This window comes from Staurois parvus, unplaced genomic scaffold (assembly GCF_062004578.1).
Source record: "Staurois parvus isolate SC_StPar_1 unplaced genomic scaffold, SC_StPar_1.0 ptg000818l, whole genome shotgun sequence".
NCBI lineage: Eukaryota > Metazoa > Chordata > Amphibia > Anura > Ranidae > Staurois > Staurois parvus.
In genome coordinates, this window is record NW_028318614.1 from 1,145,464 (window position 1) to 1,168,880 (window position 23,417).

At 39.5% G+C, this 23,417-nt stretch overlaps 1 protein-coding gene across 1 annotated transcript in view; it reads left to right on the forward strand.

Annotated features, from left to right (window-relative positions):
* LGR4 (leucine rich repeat containing G protein-coupled receptor 4) overlaps positions 1-23,417 on the forward strand; it is a 153,522-nt gene that overhangs the window by 87,444 nt on the left and 42,661 nt on the right. Inside the window, exons 3-4 of the mRNA XM_089654959.1 lie at positions 9,850-9,921; positions 12,911-12,982. Of these exons, the coding sequence (XP_089511085.1) occupies positions 9,850-9,921; positions 12,911-12,982 (144 nt within the window). The remainder of the gene's footprint in view (positions 1-9,849; positions 9,922-12,910; positions 12,983-23,417) is intronic.

A 23,417-nucleotide genomic window follows, 5' to 3' on the forward strand; every position in this document is an offset into this window, starting at 1 on the left:
GAGAGAGGAAAAAACGGATGTTGGGTGAATTGCTCTTCTCTGTTAGTTGGTTTAGCAGGATGAATAAACAGGAGTTGCCTTGAGGTAGGCCGTTCTCCTCTACTTAAAGTCACGCAACTGCTCTTGGTTTCAGCATGTTCCCCCTCACAATAAACTAGTGACACCTAAATGTGAGCTGTGTTTTTCCTTTTTTTTTTTTTCTGTGGTCTTGGCTTAAAAATAAAATATTTACTTCCATCTCTGCATCAGTCCTGTTATGTCTGCTGTGTATAGTCTGATCCCGGTGATAAGTGCTTGTGGAATTCGGGGGCAGTTGAAAAATATGCATTGCATAACGTTTTAATTTTTATTTATTTATTTTTTTACTTGGTGTATGTATAGTCAAAACTTTATTTCATTGAGTTTTTTGATAGAACAATTAAACAATCATACTGTAATTTAGACAGATCGAGATGGTCAGTTCATGCATTGGTCATTGTTAAAGTGTAACTGAGGGCAGAAAACACCACAAGCATTTAGAAGTCATGTTCAGGTGCTTGCATGTGGTGTAGGATTTCTTTTATAGCATCTAATAGGCAATTATTGACTTCAAGATATTCTTGCTTGGCTTTCTCCATCCTTGCTTGGCTTTCTCCATCCTGCCTCACGATTTTGTCTCATCAGTGTTGTCGAAAACGTCACTGTCCAAGAGAACCACAACCCAGAGTGCTCTACTGGGAAAATCTCTGCTGTAGCTAGGACTTGGGCACTTTACCCCCACCATCTGTAAGACCCAGTAATGTATTGAATGGCCTCGCTGACCAGTCAGAAGATGCAGAACGTGGGTTCAAACGTCCCAGTTGAAGATTTTGCATACAGCATTGGGTTCCCTACACTAGAGCTCTTGGAGAGCTTTTGTAGGTTGCCTACTCTTGCATGCAAGTGGTAGATTACAGATTTTCTATTACTTCCGGTTAAAGTAACAGAATTGCACTTTCTTGAATGTATAATACAACATTTATGTACTCTTAAAATTAGTAATACACATTAGAAAGGGAGATAACTGGGAAATAAGACTTCTGAAAAGAGTTTTCTTATCACAGTACAGCTATGTGCTTTTTGAGGTTATCCATTGTTTAATTAGTAAAAAGGCAATCATTTTGAACCACTTGGTAAGAATCACACCCAACACATTCCCATGTATTTAACAATAAATAGAAATGAGCAACGTAAGATCACACAGATTGGAAAATGACTTCTCTGCCCTTCATTCTGCACATAGACATCAAGTGAGCAGAATGGCAAGAACTGTGAATAAAGCTGTATGTCGGGTGGTATCAGCCAGTTCAGTAGAAACTGGATGACATTCATCCCGTGTTTACGGCAGCTGGTCCGACAGAAGCCAGCCGAATGTCCGCAGATTGGCATCCAAACGGTGCTCCCAGTCATTGATTGTGGTGGGGGACATCCCCCTGTCAAAATTCAATAGCTTAAAAGGGAGATCGCTGTACTAACACTGGATTGTTCATACAGGATCTCCTCCAAAGCTCTTCAGTTTTTTTTCGATCAATCCAGAGATCTGAACGAAAAAAAAACCTGATTAGTGTGTTATAGGCTTTAAAGTGATTTCAAAGGTTCCATTTTTTTTCTTTTTGAAATAACAAACATGACATTCTTGCCTGTTCTGTACAGTGGTTTTGAACAGAGCAGTCTCGATTCTCCTCTTCTCAGGTCTCCTCCTGGCACTGCATGCCCATCCCGCCTGTTGAGTTCCCCCAGAACTCCTCTGTGTCTGAGATCCACAGAGCTTGCCCCTGCCCCCTTCTCACTGGCTGTGATTGATCGCAGCGGGAGCCATTGGCTCCCACTGCTGTCTCAGCCAATGAGGAAGCAGAGACCTGGGAGAGCTTCTGCACAAGTCTGGATCGGGCTCAGGTGAGTAGAAGGGGGCTAAGAGCGGAGCTGCACACTGAAGGTTTTTTACCTTCATGGATCGAATGCATGATGGTGAAAAACCCTCAGACTTTAGAACTACTTTAAGTTGGCCATAGATGGATCAAAGTTTGGCAGGGACTGGCCACATTTTGATGCGTTTGTGGCTGCGCTTGTTTGACAGAAGTCAATTGTTAGATCAAGTTTATGTTGAGGGTATTTTGGGTAAAAGTTTTTCGGGTAGCCAGAGAATCCAACTGTCAGAATACAATGTCCCAGTGGAGAGGATTTCTGTATCCTCCTCACTTGAGTGAATGGACGAATCTGTTTTTGTTTGTTTTTTTTTTTTCTTTTTTCATTCAGCCTGCTGGCTAAATGAAAGAAATGAACCATCTATGGCCAGCTTTAGGTCATAAGGTGTGCGTGTGAATGTGCCTTTCCCATTCCATAAAATTGTCCTTGCAATGGCCAAGTTTTGGGCAGACCTGAGAACTCAAGAGCACAGATCTCTCCACTTGAGTTCCCCAAAGATAAGGGAACTATCAGCTGGTTTAAATCTCCTCCATTTTATCAAAAACTGAAATATCAATTTTGAGAGGACTTTCTTTTTTAAAATCAAAGTCAGTGACTTTACAGGTTTGACAAATGTGTCCATCAGTTTAACTAACGCCCAACGGAACCTTCTAAACACCACTGCATGTTGGACTGTGTCCATGCACACATGGGCGTTTAGAGGCAGAAAAATAAATGCCAGTGCATCTTAGAGCAGCAGAGTTTTGGCAGAAAAAAACACTTGATTTGTGTAAATGCTCATTTAAGAGTAGGCATTTTTAACGCTTGAATAGTCATTTCAATGACCAGAGTAATCGGCCAGTGAAACAAATTAACACCCAAAAAGTACCAAGTGTATTATCGAGACCGGTACACTATGGTACCTATACCAGATCTTCACATTGTAAAAACAATTGTACAATTGTATTTTTTTTTTTTTACTACTTTGATGGTTTCCATTTTTTTTCTTTTCTTTAATTTTCATTTGGAAGGGGAAAATTTGCTGTTGCACACCAGATGTAAAACCAATTAGCTAGCAATTATCAGCACATCCCTTCACTAATCACCATGTAAAATGTGAAGAGCTGGCTTGAAGGGTTCTCTGCGACAAACCCCTGGGAGACTTTCATGCAGCCCCCACTGTTTCTATCCGTAGGGAAGGAGCCATTCAGCTTGTGCTCAGCTTACTGTGTAAACTGATCCTGTGTTGGCAGCTTGGTGGCTGGGATTACTAGGTGTGCCACATTTTAACACTTGTCTAATTCTGCATTCAGGAAAGGGCTTGCGATATTTAAACCTCAGTGCAGCAAAGGTTGGACCACACAGAAAATGTTTATCAGGAAGTAGGACGTGCAGAAGAAAACAGGCATAGAGGAAAAACATTGACTGCAATTGCACGACTTTTGGCTCTGAAGTGTTGATTTTTGTGCATTGCTTCATGTTTTTCTTGTGCTGCCGAAGCCCCTCATTCTGTGGTTTATTGCTTATTTCCCTGGAATGCTCAAGGAAAGGGAAGATCAAGAAAAGTAAACCTGGCCTGTAAAGGAAAAAAAAATAAAAATGTATATTTTTCTGATGGCCCAAATCCTAAATATCTATTGCTTTGCAGATCTGCACCCTAGTGCAAGTATCAACACTTCCAGGTGGGTTGAATACCCGCTGCATGCTGTGGTCCCTCCCAACAGCCTCTGTGGTGATGTAGGCAGGGCTGTGGATAAGGGAGTACCACCAGTTGTCCTGTATGGGGCCCAGGCAACTGGGTAAATCAGATGTGGGCAGGGAGGGTGATTTTCATGGTGGGGGGGAAAGGGCAGTTACTGGAACCGATTGTCTACATACCGTGCCCCCACAGTTCTGTAGGCTTCCGTCTTCTCCTTTCCACCAGCAGCTGCAAGAACACAATGGGATCCTTCAGGATGGAGAGGGGAAGGTCCCATTTACCAGCCCCTTCCTTTCCTGAATGAGCACAATGGGTGATCGGTACCTATCACTCACTGTGTTCATTCAAAACTGGGGCATAGTAAACTGTTTTATTGGGGAGACTGTCAGGTTGGCTGTATGGGGCTCTGTGGTTTCTAACAGCAGCCTTGGATGTAGGAACTGTCTGCAAGGAAGGAACCACTACTTGCAACAGGGAAGCAGGTATTCAATGGGGTTTAAGGATACGGGCTGCCAGAAAGGTGAGTATAGTGCCGCTAAATCTTCCTCTTCTTTTTTTTTTTTTTTTTTTTTTTTTTTAAAAAACATTTCTTAAAGCTGTGGAACGGTGTGTGTTAGCTGTGGAATAAGTTATTTTAATTTATTTTATTTCAGGTACTTGTATAGCGGCGTCAATTTACGCAGATATGTGTATATATATATATATATATATATATATATATATATATATATATATATATATATATATATTAACATTCACATCAGTCCCTAACCTTCAAGGGGCGTACAATCTAAGGTCCCTAACTCACATTTATTCATACACATATTAGGGCCAATTTAGACAGGATCCAATTAACCTACCAGCATGTCTCCAGGCAGGTGGTGCCGTGGCTGAGATTCGAACCAATGACCCTAGTATTGCCAGGCGGAAGTGCTAACCATTTAGCCACTGTGCTGCCCATTTTTCACATTACATGGGCATTTAACAATTTGAAAGGCTCTCTTCTTAACTGATTAACTTTGGAAGCATTATTTCATTTCCAACAATAATTGCTTCTGTTCTGCTCTTTTTATTGGTATTCTGGAACCTCACAATGATCACTATCCTGAAGCTAGTGGTATGTAGAGCTCTAACCCTTGTTGCAATAGCTATTGTACGACGCTACAGCCAGGGTTTCTTTTAGACATTGTAGTATTATAGGCACACCTAAATACTGTCTTTTATATATGCCCTGACCCTTCCGTAACTTGATCCTTAATGTATTGTATTTTAGTTATGTTCAAGTGAACCATTGTAGACAATATGTGGTCTACGTTATATGTAGAGTTTGTTTTCAAGTGCACATAACCACCCAGGAGGAATAAGAAATGGTTTCAAGTTTCCTGAACAATAAAGAGCCTTTTGACTACTCTCAACATCCCCGGGACCTCCCTTCCCTGTGTATTTCTCATGCTGAATTTATACACAAATTCCCAGAGGTGGACAGGTGGCTGAAACAAAGGAAAATCTTACAAAATTTGTAAATTTTGAGGCTTGGTGCTTCCACCTTTTTATCCTGCTGACCTAAGTGCACTGGTCTGTGAAAATGCAGCTTTTTTTTTTTCTTCTGGGCCACATTTGGAAGAAGAATTGTCTTGAGTTGCACATAAAACACATGAAGAATAAGGATAGCTGATGGGCAGGAAAGGTCAGGCAGATCACTGATCTAGATAATGTACCTATCTGAGTAATAAAACTTCATTTTTTTTTTTTTTTTTTTTTAATTGTAATAGTAAAAAGGGCAACTTGAAACTAGTACGATATTTTGACACAGCAGCTGATAAACAAATGCTTCAATATTTGATTCAATAGTTGTAGTTGCAGTTCTCAAGGTGCTCTTCAGATATTTTGGTTCTTATTTTGCCCTTTTTGTGTTCTTCATCCTTGAAAATAGTTGCTCACAAATATAGGTGCTGCTGAAAACTGCTGACACAAATAAGGTGTGATTGTGAAGAGTTAGAAGTTTTATCTTCCCAAAGAAAAATCTCCCAAAGTCCAGTAAAGAGACGCTCACATTTTTCTTCAGATGCATGTTTGTGCAAAGTGTAAGCTCCTTTTTACAAAAAAAATACATTATCACAAGTTACAAATATCCTCATTGCTCTTCATTTGTAACGGTGTTTGAAATTAAAGTGATTCTAAAGGCTTGTTTTTGTCTAAAATAACAAACATGTCTATACTTACCTGTTGTGTGCAGTGGTTTTGCACAGAGCAGCCCGGATCATCTTCTTCTGGGGTCCCCCGCCAGTGCTTCTGGTCCCTCCCTTCTGTCAAGTGCCCCCACAGCAAGCAGCTTGCTATGGGGGCACCCACTGCTCCGTGTGTCCACTTAGTTGCAGCTTGGCTCTGCCCCCTCTCTCTTCTCATTGGCTCACTGGCTGTGATTGACACCAGTGGGAGCCAATGGCTCCTGCTTCTGTCTCAGCGAATGAGGAGAGGGAGTCTCGGGCTAGCCGAGACTCCAGTGCACATTGCTGGAGTCTAGGGGGGACTGGGGATGCTGCACAGAGAAGGATTTTTACCTTCATGCATAGAATGCATGAAGGTAAAAAGCCTTGACCTTTTTACAACCACTCTTTAGCAGTGCATGTTTAGTTTAGTGCTTGTATGTTAGCAGATCTGTGTCAGATCTAAAAGAGGGACAATTTTATTAGAGAAGTTAGTAGACATTTGGGGAGAGATTTTGAGCTCTTTAGGAACTGTAACATTTTAAATCACATCAACTTTCACCCAAACTTGATCATAGACAGATTCTTCTCATCAGGATATCAGATCCAGTCAGTTATGTGCTTTGCGGTTAGGACATGCTTTCTTCAAACCGGACTCTGTGATAAAATCAGGATGAAATGATATACTCACCGGCCACTTTATTAGGTATACCTTTTCACTTGGAAAATCCCAGTAGATCAGCAGTTTTTGAAATACTCAGACCAGCCCGCCTGGCACCATCAACATGCCATGTTCAGAGTCAGTTAAATCCCCTTTATTCCCCATTCTGATGCTCGGTTTGAATTTCAGCAAGTTGTCTTCACCACATCTAGTTGCCGAAATGTGTTGAGTTGCTGCCATGTGATTGGCTGATCAGCAATTTGTGTTACCAAGCAATTGAACAGGTGTACCTAAAAAGTGGATGGTAAGTGTATAGGTCGCCTGAAACAAACTGTTGTTCAAGCCCTGAAGAATGCGCTGGCTGTATGTTACTCTTAACAAATATGTTTTAACAAATTTCGATATGGAAGATTGCACTATGCACACCTAATCGCACACCAAGAAGTAGCCTCATCAGGACGTGGAATATTTGACCCATCCATACCTATCTAACTTTGCATACCTTTTTGTATCTAAACTGTATCCCTTTGTTCTTCACTCAAAGGATGCACCCCTGCCATAACCCAAGCTGTGTGAACCATGAAAAATGAATGCTCTAAAAAATATTAATTAAACAGGGTCTTTCAACCAGTTTTCCATGGAACCCTACGAGTCCTCCAGAGGTTGAGGGTTCCTCTCAAGATAAGTTCCCACTGACTCTATTGATCCTTTTAGCTATCTGTTAGGGGTCAATTGTTCTCAGTGACTCAGTGTAAGGAGCATTCTTCCCACTGACCATCACCCTAATGTATCATGAGTTGCAGATATAGTCATTTTCAGAAGGGGGTTCCCTGAGACCCAAAAGTTATTTCAAGGGTTACTCTGTGTTTAAAAGGTGGAGACTGGCTGCATTAAAGTATAACTAAAGGCAAAACCTTTTAGTTTTTGGATAGGGTGAAGAGGGATTGGAACATCTGTCAGGTTTTTGCTGTCTATGCCCCCAGTTGGGGAGATTTTGTCCTTTGTGACCATAATCATCAAAAGCAAGCAAAATCCAAGTTTTTAGGTTGTCACTAGAACAGTAATAGAGTGGAAGGCTTCCAATGGGGAAACTGGTTCTACAGTCAGGTCCATAAATATTGGGACATCGACACAATTCTAACATTTTTGGCTCTATACACCACCACAATGGATTTGAAATGAAACAAAAAAGATGTGCTTTAACTGCAGACTGTCAGCTTTAATTTGAGGGTATTTACATCCAAATCAGGTGAACGGTGTAGGAATTACAACAGTTTGCATATGTGCCTCCCAGTTGTTAAGGGACCAAAAGTAGTGGGACAATTGGCTTCTCAGCTGTTCCATGGCCAGGTGTGTTATTCCCTCATTATCCCAATTACAATGAGCAGATAAAAGATCCAGAGTTCATTTCAAGTGTGCTATTTGCATTTGGAATCTGTTGCTGTCAACTCTCAAGATGAGATCCAAAGAGCTATCAGTGAAGCAAGCCATCATAAGGCATGTATGGCTGCCAATGGAACTGGTTCTTTTGTATTTATTGATGATGTGACTGCTGACAAAAGCAGCAGGATGAATTCTGAAGTGTTTCGGGCAATATTATCTGCTCATATTCAGCCAAATGCTTCAGAACTCATTGGACACCGCTTCACAGTGCAGATGGACAATGACCCAAAGCATACTGCAAAAGCAACCAAAGAGTTTTTTAAGGGAAAGAAGTGGAATGTTATGCAATGGCCAAGTCAATCACCTGAACTGAATCCGATTGAGCATGCATTTCACTTGCTGAAGACAAAACTGAAGGGAAAATGCCCCAAGAACAAGCAGGAACTGAAGACAGTTGCAGTAGAGGCCTGGCAGAGCATCACCAGGGATGAAACCCAGCATCTGGTGATGTCTATGCGTTCCAGACTTCAGGCTGTAATTGACTGCAAAGGATTTGCAACCAAGTATTAAAAAGTGAAAGTTTGATTTACGATTATTATTCTGTCCCATTACTTTTGGTCCCTTAACAAGTGGGAGGCGCATATGCAAACTGTTGTAATTCCTACACCGTTCACCTGGTGTGGATGTAAATACCCTCAAATTAAAGCTGACAGTCTGCAGTTAAAGCACATCTTGTTCGTTTCTTGTTCGAGCCAAAAATGTTAGAATTGTGTTGATGTCCCAATATTTATGGACCTCAATGTAGTTACAATCAGGGATTTCTTCATTTTGGAGGGATCTCCTCTCACATCCTGTTCTGGCTCTAGGGCAGGAAGTGAAGTGAGATCTCCCAAATGAGACAGACGGCAAAAACAAAATTGACAGGAGTTATAACTCTTATGCTATCCAAAATGAGGGGGGGGGGGGGGTGGCAGGGGGGGGGGGTCGACTCTCCTTTTTTGCCTTTCATTCTAACATGATTTTTCTTCTATTGCATTTCTTTAATGTTAGCTATTCTAAATAACAAAATGCTCTTGTACGGGGGTTAGAGGAAAGATTTAGTGTAGTAGCACACTTTTGGTAGTTAAATTGTGCACTTTTTTAGGTGTTCTAGGTGTTCATCAGATCAGAAAGAGGGACAGTGAGTGGGATTTAGTTCCAAAGGAGGCACACTACCTGAAAGTGAGTTTTCAGCTGGGAATTGTGCCCATCTTCAGTTGGACCACCGGAACCCTCTGCAGTTCTTCGCCTGCCTCAGCTAATAAACAGACATGAGTACCAGCGGCCAGTTGGTCACTCTGAAAGACTTATTATGGCTCCTCTGTTAACCTCTTGTTACGAGCCACACTTGAATCCGCTGGATAGCTTGCATGGATGCCCTTAGGATTGTTCCCCTACTGTTTTTTGTTTTAATAATGTGGAAGCCTGCTTATAAAATATACATTAAAATAGGTCAGAACGATAACTATAATTTGTGACATCCCTCAATGTCAGATTTCAAAAATCTGCCTGTTGCTGGAGAAATGTAAGTCAGTCGTTTTCACGGTATATTAATAATAATGAGATGTACTCTGTGCATTGATTAAACTGGGTCACTGTGTTTTATAAAGACTCGGCTTTGGCGGGATTGCAAGAAGAGAAAAAGTCTTGTCTGAGTCATTGTCTGATTCTCCAAACTGTCCTTATTGTGCCTTTTCCAAGACTAATTATGGTAGTGGTGTTTTTTTTTTTTTTTACTGTTGTGGCCTAACAAGTTATGTATTTATTCACAATCAATTAGCGCTGCAACCAATGATTGTTTTGTGACATTTTTATGCTCTGTTATGTTGAGCTCATTATTAGAATATTTTCAATAAATTCTCACTTTATCTCACTTTTTTTCTTTTTTCCTTTTTTTACCCCTGGAGTCTCAATTATTATTACAATTTTTCTTCCAGGCGACTGGCTGGTAATGACCTCTCTTTCATCCATCCCATGGCCTTGTCTGGCCTGAGAGAACTCAAAGTTCTGTAAGTAATTGTTCAGTTTTGTTAGTAATTACATGCTTGCCCTGCTCTGTCAGCACAGCAAGTCTTTCCCTTTAACCCTTCTGGACCTGCGGGGGAGGGGGATGTCACTGGGTAGCATGGGCAGCCGCCCACATAGGCAAGCTTCTTCAATAGAGCTGTGCCATGTACGGGAAGGCCTCATTCACATAGTCATTGACAACATATGTAGTAATAGGACATTTCTAAATGCATATGATTTTTAATGGTATCGATCAAATGGTGCGTTTTAACTGCGCTTCGGTGTGTTCAGTTTAGCTACATGTAAGGAAAACAGAATTCTGTAAATCCAGAGTCCACTTTAAAAACTCTAAACGTGAGTTAATGCTTTGTACATACAGCTAAAGGTGCGGGTACCTCTAAAGGCCAAGGACGAATGCCCTAAGCGCAAATTGTTTGCATTCTGGACATTCGTTGCATGCAGCCCAAAGCCTTAGTGCCACTTGGTGCACAGTCCAGCCCCACCATCCTGCAGCCACTTTCAGGCTACTGTAGAGTTTTACAGGCTGCTGGATGCTGCACCCATGCCTTCTGTCCATACCTAAGCACTGGAGTCTTTCTTCGGGGCTAAACGACCAGTGTGCATGAGGCCGTATTTGTATTTTGTGGTATAAAGGGCTTATACACATGGGTGCATAGAGCTGTATACCTGAAGCATCTGGTCGTATTTCATTCCTTGGTGTCAGGTGTTGCATACAACGGCCTGTACAAATTAATCAGTGGTTGTACTGTAAATTCCAGCTGTAAATGCAGATTTGAGCATATACATGCTCCTAGGTATGGACTTATACGTATGCACCTTGATGTTTAGACCAGTGTTTCTCAACCTTTTTTTGGTCAAGGAACCCTTTAAAATTTATGGACAGTCCCGAGGCACCCTTTAAAATTTATGGACAGTCCCGAGGCACCCTTTAAAATTTATGGACAGTCCCGAGGCGCCCTTTAAAATTTATGGACAGTCCCGAGGCGCCCTTTAAAATTATGGACAGTCCCGAGGCGCCCTTTAAAATTATGGACAGTCCCGAGGCGCCCTTTAAAATTATGGACAGTCCCGAGGCGCCCTTTAAAATTATGGACAGTCCCGAGGCGCCCTTTAAAATTATGGACAGTCCCGAGGCGCCCTTTAAAATTATGGACAGTCCCGAGGCGCCCTTTAAAATTATGGACAGTCCCGAGGCGCCCTTTAAAATTATGGACAGTCCCGAGGCGCCCTTTAAAATGGACAGTCCCGAGGCGCCTTTTAAAATTATGGACAGTCCCGAGGCACCCTATTCTAAAATGTGAAACTATTCTAATAGTTTTATATAACGCAGCAACACCCACACATGTAGGACACCCAACATTAGAGGCGATTTATTCTTCCAAAGCAAAAACACTATTGCACACTGGTACTGACTAGTTTTCCCATGTGTCTCTTCTCCCTCAGTTTTTCTCCATCACTGAGCTGATGTGACCCCAGCACTGATGGAGAGGGGCAGGGGAGGGTCAAACTAGGATGCTGTGCAAGCAGCCGACATCCTCCTTAACTGTTGATGTCATTGGTTGTCAGGATGCCAGCGGCTAGAAGGTCGTAATGGTGCACAATGAAAACCTGTGTGTTTTGTGTAACTAAAGGCAGGCTTATTCCACCTGCTGGCTTGTATACAAGTTTTGGGCAATTTTTAGGCATTTTCCAAGGCACCCCTGAAGAAACCTCAAGGAACCACAGGGTGCCTGGTTGGGGGGTTTTTTGGGGGTTTGTTTTTTTTTTGGGGGGGGGGGGGGCTTTTTGTGTGGGTTTTTTTTTTTTACTTTACTTTACCCATACAGAAACTTTATGGTCTCATGCCAATGGGCGTATGCATTTTATGCCCCAAATATGCTTGATTTTCCCAGAAAATGCCTCTAATCATCTTGCGTATGCATACACGTCTTTGCTCATATGGTGTTGAACGTTCTACTGGCCGGAATATTAATTTAATATATCCAATGGAATACATTTACGCTCATACAAATGTAAATTATGCCTAACTCCTTTTTTTTCGTGTGGGTTTTTTTTTTTTTTTCTGTTCTAAACGCTGCTCTTAAAATACTGATCTAACCCCTGATGTGCATGGCCACATAGACCCAACATAAAACAGCGTTTAGGGACATAAAAAAAGCCAGAATCCTTGAACGGCAGCATTTTTTTCCAGTGCACATGTGCATGAGGCCTTAGGCCCAGTTAACATATTGGGGTTGGTTTACTAAAACTAGAGTGCAAAATCTAGTGCAGCTGTGCATGGTAGCCAATCATCTTCTAACTTCAGTAACTAACTTAAGTATTGACCAAAAAAAAAAACTGGAAGCTGTGCAGAGTTGCACCAGATTTTCTTCTCTCCAGTTTTACTACATTAACCCTACTATGTAGTTGGGACGAGGGTTCCTGCTTGCAATTTTAAAAGCATGATTCTGCATGTTAAGTAGCCCATTAATTTGAACTGGTTGCCCCACGTGTGTTAGTCGCTCCAAAGAAGCTCAGAGACCACATTTAGGCCCGGATCCAGGCAAGATTTTATATGTGCATTTTGTTGCAGGACAATCGTGGCAAAATCGCACATTTGTTTGGGTTGCCATTTGGGATGAGTGGCACTCATCAGCCATTTTGCCCCAATTTGGAATCTGCAGTTTCTAATTGCCCAAATGTGAACGGGACCTAATCCATAGATTGCCTATTGCTATGTTTATGGCTAGCATTAAAGTGTCACTCAATCTCTGCATCAAAATCGGGAATCGTGAAAAGATGGTGTGAACAAGCACAATGAAAATGCAGGGTTTTTGGTGTAAAGGAAATCTGTCAGGAGTGAATCATGGAGGCCCCATTGCCCACTGTTACTTCTGATATTTGTCAGATACATTTTCTCTGTTTAAAACTGGATACGGGTAGAGATATACAAGTCTGTATTCTAACTTATGTATGTTTTCTATTTTGTAGGACTCTTCAAAATAACCAGCTGAAAACTGTTCCCAGTGAAGCTTTAAAGGTCCTGAACTCTCTACAGTCCTTGTAAGTGTAATTCTTGTTTGTCTAATTTATATGCAATGTACTCAATTTAAATGTGTTTTTTTTTTTTAATTCTCTTTGGGTACTATACTAAGGTGCAAAAGTCCTATATGGAAGGAGTAAGTCATCCAGTTGTTTTATATCGTATTTTAAAGCGGAAGAAAAGCCATGATTAAAAATGTTCCATCCCCCTCCTCTTATCTAACCTGTATAAAAAATGGTGTGTACTTATTTTTAAACTTCTCTGGTCCGATCATGTGATCCTGCAGCTCCGGTTCAGGGAGCACCAGTCGACACCTGGGAATTCTGGGAGACTTGCTGTTACAGCACCCATTGGCTTCCATGACCCAGCCCTTGTAGGCACTCCCTCTGCATCCCTGCAGCAGCAACAGAGGAGCCAGAGCTCCAGGATCACTTGACGGGACCGGAGCAGATTAAAAATGGCTACGCACATCATATATATATATATATATATATATATATATATATATATATATATATATATATATATATATATATATATATATATATATATATATATATATATATATATATATATATATATATATATATATATATATTCATATATATATATATATATATATATATATATATATATATATATATATATATTCATATATATATATATATATATATATTCATATATATATATATATATATATATTCATATATATATATATATATATATATATTCATATATATATATATATATATATATATTCATATATATATATATATATATATATATTCATATATATATATATATATATATATATTCATATATATATATATATATATATATATTCATATATATATATATATATATATTCATATATATATATATATATATATATATTCATATATATATATATATATATATATATATTCATATATATATATATTCATATATATATATATATATTCATATATATATATATATATATATATATATATTCATATATATATATATATATATATATATATTCATATATATATATATATATATATATATATTCATATATATATATATATATATATATATTCATTCATATATATATATATATATATATATATATATATATATATATATATATATATATATATATATATATATTCATATATATATATATATATATATTCATATATATATATATATTCATATATATATATATATATATATTCATATATATATATATTCATATATATATTCATATATATTTTTTTTTAGACCTGTTAGGCAGAATAAGTAAGAGGTGAGGGGAGGGAACATTTTAAGAATCGTTCTAGACCAGGGGTGTCAAACGGATAGCTCTCCAGCTGTTGCAAAACTAAAAGTCCCATCATGCCTCTGCCTTTGGGAGCCATGCTTGTACCTGTCAGCCTTGCAGCGCCTCATTTATTTATTTTTATTTCAGGTACTTATATAGCGCCGTCAATTTACACAGCGCTTTACAATATATATTGTACGCTCACATCAGTCCCTAACTCAAGGGGTGTACAATCTAAGGTCCCTAACTCACATTCATACATACACATACTAGGGCCAATTTAGACAGAATCCAATTAACCTACCAGCATATCTCTGGAGTGTGGGAGGAAACTGGAGTTCCCAGAGGAAACCCACGCAGGCACAGGAAGAACATACAAACTCCAGGCAGGTGGTGCTGTGGTTGGGATTCGAACCAACGACCCTAGTACTGCCAGGCGGATGTGCTAACCATTTAGCCACTGTGCTACCCACCTCATGAGACTTGTAGTTCTGCAACAGCTGGAGGGCTGCCAGTTTGACACCTGTGTTATAGACGTAAGTCCAGTACACACATACCAAAGCTTTGGGCATTTCTTCCACTTTAACTTCTGCCTAGGTTGCTTTGTGGATGGTCTGGTTCTGATATTGATATATAAACCCCTTCGCTAGCGATATTTACTGGCTGTTAAATACGTCCCTTTTTAAAAGCAATGTTTTGCAGGCACTCAATGCAACTTTCATATGTAAAGAACTCTGACCAATGAAATATGTTTTCTGTTTCCTAACATCATTTGGTACAATGTGTTTTTGTCTTATTCAATGTAATCTTCAGGGTCGAAGACTACAGATTGCTGGAACTAGTACAGGGTTCTAGATTTAAGCTCCTATGAATAAATAAATGTTATAACTGCGGTGGCTGTCTGCCCTCTTCCATTTTAGAGTGCCTCTGAACACTATAATTTAATCTATGTAATGTTCTATTTTGGGTATCTCAAATGTTATTGCCACATTGAGTCTTGAAATGACTGCAGTACATGTCTTAAATTTAACTTAACACACTTTCGCAGGATCTGTTCATTACATTTAGCTCTGTCTGGGACTTGGAGTATATAGGACCACAAAGACAGTATTCATAAACACAAATTTCTTTTTTTATGTCCGTTTATTGTATTACAGCATAATTATGTTTGAAAGAGTGGTCTACCTGATACACAAACTGCGTCACTATAGCTTGTGATTTTACTGTTGCGTAGAAGTGGCACGTGTCTGGTTAAATATGACCTCCTAATTCCTCCATGTGGAAAAGGATCAGCTACATAGTGTACAGATTGTTGGACAAGTTTAAAAATCCGTTTGTGTCCAACTGTTGGGAACAGTTATATTTGGCCCATGTAGAAGCCTACCACCGCATTAAATTCCCCTGATCATTAGTTTGGCTAATTTTCTCAAAATGTTACTTTGGTGAGTAAATAACTAAATTTTTATGGTTCAATGGGTTCTACCGCATCCTACGGAGATGGCGGACAATTGATGGTTCTCCAACTGTTGATGAATGGTAGCACAGCTTGTCCCGCCAGCTAAAAAAATCCCTTTGGGACTCATTACAGCTGGATCGTTTTCAGAAATGCATTTTAGAAACATGTAGAGCCAAAGCTAGACCGTAGAGGTGTTTTGTGGGACTATCCCACTATAATTGTAGCTTGGATACTTGTTCTGTCCTGACCATTTCAGCAGAAAAATATATTGCTTCCATCAGAGTTAATAATTCTGTATTTGTGAGTATAAAAGTACCCAAATACAGTCTTTCTTTTTTTCTTTACCAACTTGAGTTATTCAATTGTTGACGTCAAAGGAAATGATCACCAAGCGCACATACTGCACAGTAATTATTTGCACAATGAGCAAAAAGTGAATATTTCTTTTAAATATTTACCCATACATGCTGAGAATGTAGCAGTGAAAAACGAAAACCTGGTTTCACTAACTTTATATAAATGCTAGGTAATTTGTGCAAAATCTTAAAGCGATTCTAAAGGCCTTTGTTATTTTACACAAAAAAAAAACATTTTATACTTACATACTGTGTGTAGTGGTTTTTGCACAGAGCAGCCTGGATCCTCCTCTTTTCAGGTCCCCCACAGGCTTTCCTGGCTCCTGCTGTCTGTCGGGTGCCCCCACAGCAAGCAGCTTGCTATGGGGGCACCTGATGCTCCATGTGTCCATTCACACACAGAGCTGTGGCTTGGCCACACCCCCTCTCTCCTCATTGGCTGACTGGCTGTTATTGATAGCAGCGGGAGCCAATGAGGAGGCAGAGACCCATCACAGCCGAGGCTGTCATTCATATTGATTAATCACGATGAGGCTCAGTTAGGTAATGAGGGGGCTAGGGGAGCTGCGGCACACAGAAGGTTTTTTACCTTCATGCATAAAATGCATGAAGATAAAAAACCCTTCAGCTTTTACAACCACTTTAATCACAAGTCCAAAAGTTCACAGTACTAAAAATGGTTTTCTGCATCCACCGTTGGCAATCAAAAAGAATAATGCTCCCACCAGGAACCAAGGCCAGGTATAACACTCTTCACTCACCTAAAACCATGCCTTTTCAAGATGAAGCATTATATGAAGGAGAAATGCTATTTGTCTCTATTTTCCTATGTGCACGGGGCTGAGCCTATTTATGTTGATCATGAATGGGGGTGATTATGGAAAATTCATCATGACAAAAGGAGGTGATTTATGTTTCTGTCAGATGAATTCTTGAGGTGGTATTGTTTATGCCACACATAAACCAGATATCTATTAGGCCCAGTATATGCAGGTATGTGTTCCCAACTGAAGGTCATATTGACGTGTGCAGCATGTTATTTTTTTTAAGGTGGCCTAACAGTTTTGTACTAGTTTGGCAGTAACTGTGCTATATATCTAGATTCGGAGCACAATTGTTGCAGTTGGATGAGTTAACCAGTATACTTCCTAGTTTCTTAGTTCGCATTGGTTGACTTTTATATTTGAACTCATGGGTAATTGTCCATGGATGCTGCCAGAGTATGTTGGCAGTTGATCCAGTATAGTGGTAGACAATGAATCTGGCATATATTTTAGTGTACCATGGTAATTTTTTGTACTGTTTGTATAAAAAAAAATTTTTCTAACTGTCAGAGCTCCTAGTTTTATTTATTTTTGTTTTTTTGATTATAAGTTTTAGTCTGTGGAAGTCCAAGATGGAAGTGGAGGTTGCGTAGCCAGTTTGATAAATATTAGTTATGGTATTATACTACAATCTGATGGTCTCTGTACATATCGATTTATGGAACCTATGAGCACCCAATGTCACAGGTGTACTTGCTCAAAAATAATACCTAATAAAATGACCTCTGGCTGAAGAGAGTAGGAGGAGCTGGAGGTCTCACGATTGTGAGAGAGTGTGGATACGCTGAGAAGTTCCAATTCATCTCTCTTTGGACAAATGGTGGCACAGATACCACATTCGTTAGGATCCATGCATGGTGTGCTGGTCAGGCTCTCTTGCATTGCACAGTGCACTTAGCACTGGGATCTAAAGTAGGAGGTGTTCAAACGGCTTACAGAAGGAGAAAAGGTCAAGGAGACCCTCAACAATGGGAATAGGTCCATGCATTATCTCAGCAGGTAGCTGAAACAGCAGTCTGTAAAAATAGAAATGGTGAGTTGTGTTCTCTTTCATAACTATGTAGTGCAAAAGGGAAGATGAACAAAATTACTTATATACTGTTTATTCAATTAAAGTTGTCCTTAAGCCAAACCTTTATTTAATGCTGAGTAGTTCAAAATCCTAAGCAATAAAAACGCGACAGGGTTTCTAAGTAACCTCCTGCACACTACTATGCACCATTTCATGCAGAAGTTTGCTAGAAACGGATTTCTCGGTTGGCATCTATTATACATGTTCATGTTGGTCAACATGATTCCTCTCTGGCCAATTTGAAAATTCTGAATACTTAACTTGCTTATAGCATACTTTAATGGACATGCATATTCACCGGTCACTTTATTAGGTACATCTGTTCAATTGCTTGGTAACACAAATTGCCACCCAATCATATGACAGCAACTCCATGCATTTAGGCATCTAAACATGTGAAGACCACTTGCTGAAGTTCAAACCAAGCATCAAAATTGGGAAGAAAGGGTATTTAATTGACTTTGAACGTGGCATGGTTGTTGGTGCCAGACAGGCTGGTCTGAGTGTTTCAAAAATTGCTGATCTTTTAGGGTTTTCCAAGCAATTGAACAGGTATATCTAATAAAGTGGCCGGAGAGTATATAATTTCATCCTGATTTTATCACAAAGTCCGGTTTGAAGAAAGCATGTCCTAACAGCAAAGTACATAACTGACTGGATCTCATATCCTGTTGAGAAGAATCTGTCTTGATGCAATCTGTCTTGATGCGATTGATGTGTCTTTGAATGTGGCCCGGTTGTTGGTGTCAGACAGGCTGGTCTGAATGTTTAAAAAAACTGCTGATCTACTGGTGATTTTATGCACAGCCATGTCTAGGGTTTAGATATTTTCTTTTTTTCCCTCATTCTCTAATGAGCGGCAGTTGTGTGGACAAAAATTCCTTGTTTATGTCAGAGAAGAATGGGCAGACTGGTTTAAGATGATAGAAAGGTGAAAGTAACTCAACCAACCACATGTTACAACCAAGGTATGCAGAAACCATTTTGAATGCAAAACACGTCAAACCTTGAAACCGATGGGCTACAGCAGCAGAAGACCACACCAGGTGTCACTCCTTTCTGCTAAGAACAGGAATCAGAGGCTACAAGTCTCACAGGCTCACTAAAATTGGACAATAGAAAATTGGAAAAAATGACATTCAGATGTTGGTGTCAGAATTTGGCATAAACATGACAGCATGGATCCATCCTGTCTTGTATCAACAATTTAAGCTGATGGTGTGGGGGATATTTTCACAGTAAACTTTGGGCCCCTTAGTACCAATTTGAGCATCTTTTAAATGCCACAGCCTACCTGAGTATTGTTGCTGACATGTCCATCCCTGATTACATCCATGACTACAGTGTCCCCATCTTCTGATGGCTACTTCCAGCAGGATAATGCACCATTTCACAAAGCTCAAATCATCTTAAACTGGTTTCTTGAACATGACAATGAGTTCACTGTACTTCAGTGGCCTCCGCAATCACCAGATCTCAATCCAATAGAGCGCCTTTGGGATGTCGTGGAATGGGAGATTCACATCATGGATGTGCAGTCAACAAATCTGCAGCAACTGCGTGATGCTATCATGTCAATATAGACCAAAATCTCTGAGGAATGTTTCCAACACCTTGTTGAATCTATGCTACGAAGAATTAAGGCAGTTCTGAAGGCAAAAGCGGGTCCGACCCGGTACTAGCAAGGTGTACCTAATAAAGCGGCTGGTGAGTGTAGTACCAATATGGGGCAGACAAGCAAAATTGGGGGAGTGCTACAGGCTCAAGCTGCATCACCAACCTGCACTATGCAATAGAAATGGAGGGATTCATTTCTTATATTGCTCTCTCTGTCCCTGCTGGGGTGATGCACCTTCTCTGTTTTTTCTGTTGATTATCTTCACTGGGACTGAAAGTGAGGGAAATCCAGACTTTTAAGGTGTCCACAGAGTTGGAATAAAATCTTACAAAGGTGACGCCTTGTCTTGGTGACAACTGTGTGAGGTTGCCCTCACTTCAGAGAAATTTCTACAGGACAGGAAGTAAAGAAAAATTTCCCCATTAGGGAACATAATGCAAAAAAAAAAAAAAGCTTACAGGGCTTTAAACCATGCCCTACTGTATCCAAAATGAAAAATATTTTCTTATTTAAATATACTTTTAAGCAAAAACGTATTTTCTTTTTGTACCCTGTATCTGACACTTTGACTGGAGTTTTACTTTTAGAGTTGCGCTATTATGGTATTACAATCCCTCTTAGAATAAATTAACTTTTGAATGCTTTTGTTCCACATCTACAGCAGTGTACATTTGTGTGGTCCTTGAACTTCTTGGTAAACCCAAAGAGGCCTAGAATTCCCAGCAGTGAGTACACTATCCGACAGATCTTTTCCTCTATCCACACCTTGACATCCCTGGTATCCTATGAGGACTTGCCTTGATGAAAGGTGCTTTTGTTTGGGATGAGAGAGGAACTTTTTTATGTTAACAGGAAAATGTTGAGCCAACTGTTTAAAGTTGGTAGGTTTGGCACATTGGGTTGTGTTCCACAAGACCTACAAGGCTGTCTGAAGTAAACCAAATTCTCTTAGAGGTCTCGGTGTTTGCATAGCTTTTGAGTCTTTTGCCAAGTAAAAACCTGAATACACAATGAAAATGAGTGAAATTTTAATGTTTACTTCACTTCCTTGTGTTTTGGAGTTAAAGAACGAAATGACGGAAAAATCTAATTGTAGTTTGTATACTTGTGTTTATGTGAGAATTTGATTTTCCTGATTTCATTACATTACACACATGTAACAGTTCCACAAAATTAAATATATATTAAAAGGAATATACTTCTAGATCTTGAAGCTGCCTTTGAAGCTTCTGTTCATTATGAGTGGGGAACACAGAAAATTCTTCTCCAGTGTCAGGTATTTAAAGTTCCCAACTGTCCCTCATGTTAAGGCACTGTCCCCTTTTCAGAATTAAATGCTTCCATGCCTCTGTTTGGTCTCTTTTTGGTCTGATGTTAAGACCTTAATAACAAAATTCACTATTTAAGTACCAAAAGTATTTACTACTCCAGACGTTTCATCCAACCTCGAAAATATTGTTTTTGATATTTAAACAAAACCGGAAAATTGGTTTGGTAGAAAAAAACTTGTAAATTATTTTTTACAGGTACTTTATATACGGTAACCCTGTCAATTTACACAGTGCTTTACATATATATTGTACATTCACATCAGTCCCTAACCCTCAAGGAGTTTACAGTTTTTATGATCCATTACTCACATTCATACATATACTAGGGCCAATTTGGCAAGATCCAATTAACCAACCAGCATGTCTTTTGAGTTACATAGTTAGTCTGGCTGAAAAAAGACAAAAGTCCATCCAGTTCAACCATTTAAAAAAAAAAAAAAAGTTATAATCCTATACCCACCGTTGATCCAGAGGAGTGTGGGAGGAAACCACACACAGGGAGAACATGCAAACTCCTGATAGGTAGTGCCATGTTTGGGATTCAAACCGATGACCCTAATGCTGCCAGACGAAAGTGCTAAACCACTTGGCCATTGTGCTGCCCATTAAGCAAATCAATTTTTGCATTTAAAGCTGTTTACGTAAAAGGGATGTGACTGGGATGTGTCATATGAGAGATTGTCAATTGAGAAGTATAAGTATTTTCTCTGCTGGCCTACCTAAAGTATAAAAAGCTTCCTATTCCCAAAACCACAGGACTGTGCAAAAAGGCCTAAACGTTTCCACAGCACTGTACTATTTTCAGCACTTTGTTCTTCGCAGTAATATACCCTGCCAAGCACTCAAAGCTGAGACCATTTTTCTGACCATATTCATGCTACACCCATGTTTAGGATGTAACACTAGGCATGATCAGTCTGCAGCCCCCCACACCCCCTTTTGCAGAAATCGTGAATTTTCACTGCAGCAGATGGACTTCTAGCTCCCATAGGAACACAAGTGCAGTGACGTTACCATGTTTGTAGTCCATTGATACTCCCTCCAGCCCTGTAACTGAATAGGGAAGCATTTGCTAAATTTTTTTTTGCAAACAACGGTATTGCCTTTTTAATTCCAGTGTCTTTTGCTCTGTTTTGAATGATCAAATGTTGCTTTATGCAGTAGACATACTTTTCCTCCTTAGACACAGTTTGTGCAAACAGTATGGCAGCTTGCTGACTCCTTCATCCACAGGCAGTGTCAACTTACCAAGAACGCTCAGAGTAGGACTCTAATGTAGCATATTTCAGGATTGACAATACATAGGATTTTTTTCCTGGGTATTCATAGAGGTGAAAAAGCATCATGAGGTCAAAGCCTTTGACTATCAAAAAGGACCTCAGCAAAAGTAAAACGATTGTTTACTGTATGTACTTCCTGCGCCCCAAGTTAACCAATTCAATACTGTGCAATTTTACACCTTCCTGCCCAGGCCAGTTTTCAGGTTTCAGCGCTCACACTTTGAATGACAATTGCGCGGTCATACAACATTGTACCCAAATTAAAATTTTATCATTTTCTTCACACAACTAGAGCTTTCTTTTGGTGGTATTTAATCACCACTGGGGTTTTTATTTTTTGCTAAATTAGCAAAAAAAGACCAAAGATTTTGAAAAAAAAAGTTTTTCTTTGTTTCTGTTATAAAAGTTTGCAAATAAATAATTGTTCTTCATAAATTTAGGCCGAGATGTATTCTGCTACATGTCTTTGGTGAAAATAACCCAAATTAGGATGTATTTTTTTAGTTTGTAGGAAAGTTATAGAGTTCCCAAACTATGGGATAGATCTGAATATTGATCAGTCCTGAAGTACTGACGGCCAATCTAATTTCTTGAGGTCCAAGAATGTCAGAACAGTACAGATATCCCCAAATGACCCCTTTTTGCAATGTAGACAGTCGGACGTATTTCATAAGAGGCGTGGCGAGTTTTTTAAAGTTGTATTTTTTTGTCATTTTTCGGAAAATTAAAATAATTAGTTTCACTATTTTTTTTTTTTTTTACATATTGTCACCAGTGCAGTACAACGTCATCATATAACTGGCATGGCGGTGATCAGGGACACTGACTGGTGACAGTATGAAAAAAAAAAATTGTTTTTTTTTTTTTTTTTTTTTTTTTTTTAATTTTCTTTATTTTTTATTAATAAGCAAGCATTTACCTGAATGACATAGATTCATTCAGGGTTTTTTTTTTTTGTGCTTAGCTGTGATTTGGCCACAGCTAATCACATGACACAGTGCATGTGATTAGCTGTGACCATTCACAGCTAGGCAGTAGTATACAATGGATGGCATGAATGAAGCCATCCATTGTATACAACTGTCATGTGACACAGCAGGTCACATGGTACCGGCAACGGGGCCGATACGCAGATCTGTCATCGGCCGTGTCCGAGGTACACGGCCGGTGACAGATCGTGCCGCTGTGCCACTCTGCAGGAGCGCAATCCGC